At 43.7% G+C, this 6,853-nt stretch overlaps 1 protein-coding gene across 1 annotated transcript in view; it reads right to left on the bottom strand.

Annotated features, from left to right (window-relative positions):
* Positions 1 to 590: 590 nt before the first annotated feature.
* Positions 591 to 6,853, bottom strand: part of LOC107118700 (vomeronasal type-2 receptor 26-like) — a 10,848-nt gene continuing 4,585 nt past the window's right edge. The window contains exons 4-6 of the mRNA XM_015421058.1: positions 5,312 to 5,539; positions 2,877 to 3,027; positions 591 to 1,492 (exon numbers count right to left, since the gene is read on the bottom strand). Of these exons, the coding sequence (XP_015276544.1) occupies positions 591 to 1,492; positions 2,877 to 3,027; positions 5,312 to 5,539 (1,281 nt within the window). The remainder of the gene's footprint in view (positions 1,493 to 2,876; positions 3,028 to 5,311; positions 5,540 to 6,853) is intronic.

The following is a 6,853-nucleotide window of genomic DNA, read 5'->3' as shown; positions in this document are numbered from 1 at the left end:
TCACTTTGTCATGTCAAGAGACATATGCAGTTATAGACACTTGTTCGATCCAGCCAGGTTTTGCATTCAGTTTTACCTAATTCCCTTCTATAGGACAGTCCCCAACTCACATGGCTTTTGAACATGCAGGTCCCATGCTTCTCACAATACCATTTTGAGTGGTCTTTTTACATTTGTACATTTTTAGCAGCAGAATGGCTGGTTTATTTTATTTATTTATATTTACATTTATATCCCGCCCTATCTCGAAGGCTCAGGGTGGCTAACAGGGGCACAAAGTGCCAGGTTAAAATAATAACATATAGTTTAAAACAATAACATATAGTTTAAAACAATAAATTACAATCAAATATAAACAATTTACAGCAAATTTCAGCAAGAAGGTTGGATCTAGCTCATTAGGCATTATACAATTTCTGAGCTTTTCTTGAAAATATTTCAGGATACTGAACCTCCCCCTTAAACTCCTTCAGATGCTGAAGCAATATAGTGGAATTGTAACAATTTTCTATGAAGTAGCATATACAACTGTCATATCTGGACATTTGGAGGGAATATATCTCAGAGCAGAAAATAACCTTATATTCCTCTCACTTTTTTCTCTTTTTTAATTGATCCCTATTGTTCAGATCAGGTCTCATAATGATGATATAGCATTTAGGGGGGAAGATGCAACCCAGTAAGCCAGCACTGGAAGCCAAGATAGAAAAAATTTCCACAACCACCATGAATTTCCCTTTGGTGCTCAAGTAAGTTGGAATAAAGGACAACCAAACACTGCAAAAGACCAACATGCTGAAGGTTATAAATCTGGCTTCATTGAAGCTGTCAGGTAACTTCCTAGCAAAGAAAGCCACAGCGAAGCTGAGAATTGCAAGGAAGCCCATATAGCCCAGGACACAGTAAAACATGGTAGCAGAGCCCTCATTACATTCCAGTATGATTTTCGCTGAAAGTAAATACATATCCATATCAGGGAATGGAGGGGAAGTACTTAGCCAAAGGGTACAAATGCCTGCTTGAGTAAAGGAGCAGAAAATAATAATAGAATTTGCCATCCTTTTCCCCACCCATTTCCTCATCTTGGATCCTGGTTTGGTAGCCATGAATGCTAAGACTACAGTGATGGTTTTGGCCAACACGCTGGAAAGGGCCACAGAGAACACAATACCAAAAGTAGTTTGTCGGAGAAGGCAGGTCACTTGCAAAGGTTTCCCAATGAAGAGCAAGGAGCAGAGGAAGCAGAGAAGGAGGGAGATGAGGAGAATGTAGGTGATGCTCCGGTTGTTGGCTTTGACAATGGGAGTCTCCTGGTGCTTTACGAAAATTACAAGCACCAAAGCTGCAACTGCAGCTAAGGTGATAGCCAGCATAGCTAAAGTGATTCCTAATTGTTCATTGTAAGAGAGGAAACTTAGCACCTTGAGATTGCATTTATTTTGTCTGTCGTCAGCATAATGGTCGTGTGGACATTTGACACAGGCATCCATGTCTGAAAAAGATAAGTTACTTGATATCTCAAGATCTTGATAAATACTAGAGAAAGGACTTATAAGACACTTAACAGTTGTTATTTTCAGAGAAGGGGTCAGAGAAATGGCTGTGTTTGAGAAGTGATATAAAGAAGGGAGGATTTTCACACTGGGGTTCTTAACTTGTAAGGTCTTTATTAAAATTCTTGCTATTCGAAATGAAGATGTGGTTTGCCCTTCAGTCTCACCTCATCTCAGCCATGAATTTACTAAGGTGCCTTTGCCAAACAATTCTCTTAGCCTCTCTTGGCAATATAAGAGCTAAACTTTACCAGCAACCCCACCCCAAAGACATATGACAACATCGGTTAAATGTTTTTTTATCGGATGGCTGATCTGCATCATCCAACTATTCACTACATTTTTAAGTGCAACCTGCAATGAAGGCAGCATACTGGCTACCATCTTTGAGCAACATTACTCTGACTTCAGTCTTGGACAGTTTTTACCACCAGCTTTGTTTACCAAGCCTAAATATTAACTGTATTGAATGGTGCTGACCCTTATTCCCCTCCTACAGCTTTCTGTCCAAACAACTAAGGATTTTGTTGGCTGTTCTCAACACTAAGGGCATGGACTCTCCAATGTACCCAGCCAGTTAAGCAAAGGATGAGCTATTTTTTAGGAAAGCTTTCTTTTCCAGGGTACTCCCAATTTAATGGTGTGTAGTGTTGGCAGAGTTTAAATATGCAAGGAAGTGGAGCAATGACTGTTTAGAGAAAAACCAGTAGGTTTATTGAAGAACAAATTGTTATAGAACATAGAAGAGAGAGAACCTTAACAGTTTAACCTAACTGCTGAAGGAGCAACAACACAAGGAAGAAGAAGAAGAGATTGGATTTATACCCCGTCCTTCACTGCCCAAAGGAGTCTCAGAGCATCTTACAAATGCCTTTCCCTTCCCCTCCCCGCAACAAACACCCTGTGAGGTAGGTGGGGCTGAGAGAGCTCTGACAGAAACTGCTCTTTTTCAAGAACAGCTGTACCAGAACTATGGCTTGCCCAAGGTCGTCCAGCAGGTGCAAGTGGAGGAGTGGGGAATCAAACCCAGTTCTCCCAGATTAGAGTCCATGCACTTCACCACTACACCAAACACAGAGGCTCTGCAGGAGCAGGAATTCTCCAGAAGAGCCAATCAGGAGACAGGAAGGACATAATTTGAAAATGCTGGGCAATCTATATATTCCATGGGCTACAACTTGATATTCACGGATCATTTCTGAGTTCAAGATGACATGGAATCTTTTTATTCAAAGAGGAGAAAAATGAATGGCTGGTATTCCTATTCCCTCTAGATCACAAACTGGGGACCATCATCTTATTATCATATCAGATTTGATTGACATCTCCATTTGTTTTGTATCTTACCCTCATCCTGAGAAATTGTTCCTTCTGGACACTGAGCACAATCATAGCAGCAAAATTTCTCCCCTTCCTTTTTTTTCCTGGTATAGCCAGGATTACAACTTTCACTGCAGATGGAAAGGGGCACTGCCTGTCCATAAGCAAAAAGAATTATTAGCATCAAGTCTGTATTCACTGAGAACAAATATTATTCTGGCAGTTCTTACACTGTTGATATGGAAAGATGGCAACACAGAGTTCTAGTTGTATGGAGATTATGGTTCCGGTCACACGAGTGGGATACTGCGCCGCTGAAGGGAGGCAAAGTAGAGTCAGAGCAAAAAGAACCGCGGGAGCACAATCCGATGCACCCCTGTGGCTCTATGCTCCGTCCTTTGGCAGGCGATCAGATGTAGCGTGGCAAAACGGACATTGCGTGTTGGTGTGCATGTGTGGGATGAGGAACGGCGCTGGCTGCGACAGGCTACCAGTGCTTCCCCAACCAGATGCCTGAAGATGCCATGCATCATCTGGAAGGTAGTGCTCTTTGGGTAGTACCTTTTTAATGTGCATTTACGGGCCAAAAGGGCAGATCAAGGACATGTACGTGATGCTTCCCAGATGTTGAGGTGTGATCGCGCCCGCTTGATGAGCCCCCGATCTGTCCCTCTTGCGGGGCAAATCCTCCCGTGTGACCGGGGCCTTTGAGCACTTTGAGCACTTTCTTGCTTGATAATTATTAGAAAAAATGTGATAAATTCCTGACGCATTGATCAGACAGTTGGATACAATAGGACCAGGGTTACAGAATAGGAAAACAATACAAACAACAATGACAATAAGACAAACTTTTGTCTCAGGCATGACATACTATAATGCAAAAAGTGGGTTACAAAGGTACGAGACAATGAAGTAAAAGCAATGTGATATACACAGTAATCTTTGTAACTGATTACAATCCTATTCCTTCATCAAAGTAACAGGCACTGAGGGGAATGTAGGGTTACCAGCTCTGAGTAGGGAAATACCTGGAGAGTTGGGGGGTGGATCCTATAGAGGCCAGTATTTGGGGACGGGAAGGGCTCAGCAGGGTATAATGCCATAGGGGAACTGACCTCTACATGGCAAACCCTGCTCTGAAGCGCTAACTGCTACACCTAGGGTAGCCAACCTCCAGGTGGAGAGACAGCGGTTTGCCAGTAATTCTGACAAGGAACAGTGGCTGAGGTTGGAGTTGGTGGGGAAGAGAGGCAGACCCAGCACCCGGCCAGTGCCTGTTGCTAAGCAACCAACCTTTCCATGCCTATTTTGATCTTTAGGAGAAAACTCATCAGGACCAGTCCTGACTAGGGTTGCCAGCTCCTGGGAGGGAAATTCCTGGAGATTTTATGGTAGAATCTATGATACCTGGTGATCTTCAGTCTCCACCTGGAGGTTGACTACCCTAGGCATAGCAGTCAGCGCTTCAGAACACAGTCTGCTAGACCCAGGTTCTTGCTGTGGAAGCTGAATGGGTAATTTTGGACCAGTCACAGACTTTCAGCCTAACCTACCTCACAGGGATGTTGAGCAAGTCAAAAGGGGGAGAAGAGAATGATGTAAGCTGCTTTGGTCCCCATTGCAGAGAAAAATTGTACTTTTCCTCCTGGGGAACCATTGTTGCCAATCTCCAGGTGAGGGCTGGAGATTACTCAGAATTACAACTGCTCTCCAGATGGCAGAGATCAGTTTCCCTGGAGAAAATGGTGTACTCTGTGTCCTTTGCTGAGATGGCCCTCCTATGCCAGCCAATGTGACATAGCAGTTAGGGCTTCAAAGCTCGGTAGAGGCTGCAGGTGTGTGTGTGGGGAGATGGAAAGCTAAAGAGTGAGGGGCAGATTATGGAAGGTTGATGCTTGGCTGGGAAGGAGATAGAGTTGCCAACTCCAGGTTGGAAATTCCTGAAGACTTGAGGGGTGGAGCCTGGAGAGGATGGGGTTGGAGGAGGGGTGGGACCTCAGACAGGTACAATGCCATAGACTCCACCCTCCAAACCAGCCATTTCCTCCTGGGGAATCATTGTTGCCAATCTGGGGAACCACTGTTGTCAATCTCCAGGTGAGGAGTGGAGATCACTCAAAATTACAACTCCTCTTCAGGTAGCAGAGATCAGTTCCTCTGGAGAAAATGGTGAAGTCTGTGTCATTATACCCTGTTGAGGTTGCCACAGCAAATTGATGCTAAGTGCCCAAGGCCAGGGCACTCTCCCAGAGCCTCTTTCTAGAGCTCATTGTATTTATTTCGACAATGGGCCTTATTCCTAGTAAGAATATAATTCACAGTATACTCTTCCATCTAAATACTCCCATGCTTCAAGGGCAGGCATAGTTCTGAAACAGGTAACATGTGACTTTCCCAGTTCTTTTATACACACAAGAATCTCCTCTGTGTCTTACCTGGTTAAAGGTTCTGTGCCACACAATCTGATCATCATTAAGAGTCAGCTCTTTGCCTGGAGGAGCCCGAGGATCCAGGCTTCCCACTTTCACTCTAACAAAAGATCCGTTTAGGAATGTTACCCAGTTTGTAACATCGAAACCAGCATTCAGTTCTCCATTTTCATCAAAACACACAGTGTCTCCAGCACTGTTGTTAAACATGATGCTCCTTAGAAAATGATGCAGCTAGTAGAGAGAGAATAGTAAGAAAAGGACATTCAAATGTTGAAATCACTACAAGGATCACTGTGAGTTGGCAAAAGGATGAAGAGGAGATTCAGTTGATACCTCTTAACCAAACCAGAGTAAAAAGCTTAAATGTCTATGATTTCAGTGCAATTTTTTTTAGGAGGCTAAGATCATCGAATGCCATTTCTTTAAACTGGTCACAATGAATTAGAGCACATCAAGAACTAAGCTTCTGCTGATGATTAAGAAGAAGAGTTGATTTTTATACCCTGCTTTTCTCTACCATGAGGAGTCTCAAAGTGGCTTATAATAGTTTTGCCTTCCTTTCCCCACAACAGGAGCCTTGTGAGAGAGTTCCGAGAGAACTGTGACTGACCTAAGGTCACCTAGCAGACTTCATGTGGAGAAGTGGGGAATCACACATAAGAACATAAGAGACGCCAATGTTGAATCAGGACAAAGGCCAATCCAGTCCAACACTCTGTCACACAGTGGCCAAAAATACCAGGTGCCATCAGGAGGTCCACCAGTGGGGCCAGGACATTTGACGCCCTCCCACTATTGACCCCCCAAGCACCAAGAAGACAGAGCATCACTTGCCCCAGAGTCCCTATCTATACCTTGTGGCTAATAGCCACTGATGGACCTCTGCTTCGTATGCTTATCTAATTCCCTGCTTGTAGCTGCCACCTCCATGCTTGTAGCCGCCACCACTTCCTGTGGCAGTGAATTCCATGTGTTAATCACTCTTTGGGTGAAGAAGTAGTTCCTTTTTTCCATTCTAACCCGACCGCTCAGCAATTTCATTGAGTGCCCATGAGTTCTTCTATTGTGAGAAAGGGAGAAAAGTACCTCTTTCTCTACCTGCTCTATCCCATGCATAATCTTATAAACCTCAATCATGTCACCCCTCAGTCATCGTTTCTCCAAGCTAAAGAGCCCTAAGTGCTTTAACCTTTCTTCATAGGGAAAGTGTTCCAACCCTGTTATCATTCTAGTTGCCTTTTTCTGCAATTTTTCCAAAGCTACAACTCCAAGATCTATCTCTTGGTCAGTCTCTGCCAGTTCAGACCCCATCAATGTGTATTTATATTTAGGATTTTTGGCTCCAATGTGCATCATCTTGCACTTGGCCACACTGAACCCCATTTGCCATGTTGACGCCCACTTGCCATCTTTGACAGATCCCTTTGGAGTTCCTCACAATCCTCCCTGGTTTTCACCACACTGAACAACTTCTATCATCCACAAATTTAGCCACTTCACTGCTTACTCCCAACTCCAATTCATTAATGCACAAGTTAAAAAGCA

Source organism: Gekko japonicus, unplaced genomic scaffold (assembly GCF_001447785.1).
Source record: "Gekko japonicus isolate JY-2015 unplaced genomic scaffold, Gekko_japonicus_V1.1 scaffold6085, whole genome shotgun sequence".
Lineage (NCBI taxonomy): Eukaryota > Metazoa > Chordata > Lepidosauria > Squamata > Gekkonidae > Gekko > Gekko japonicus.
Note: the sequence above shows the minus strand (reverse complement) of the source record. Positions and strands in the feature narration are given on the sequence as shown.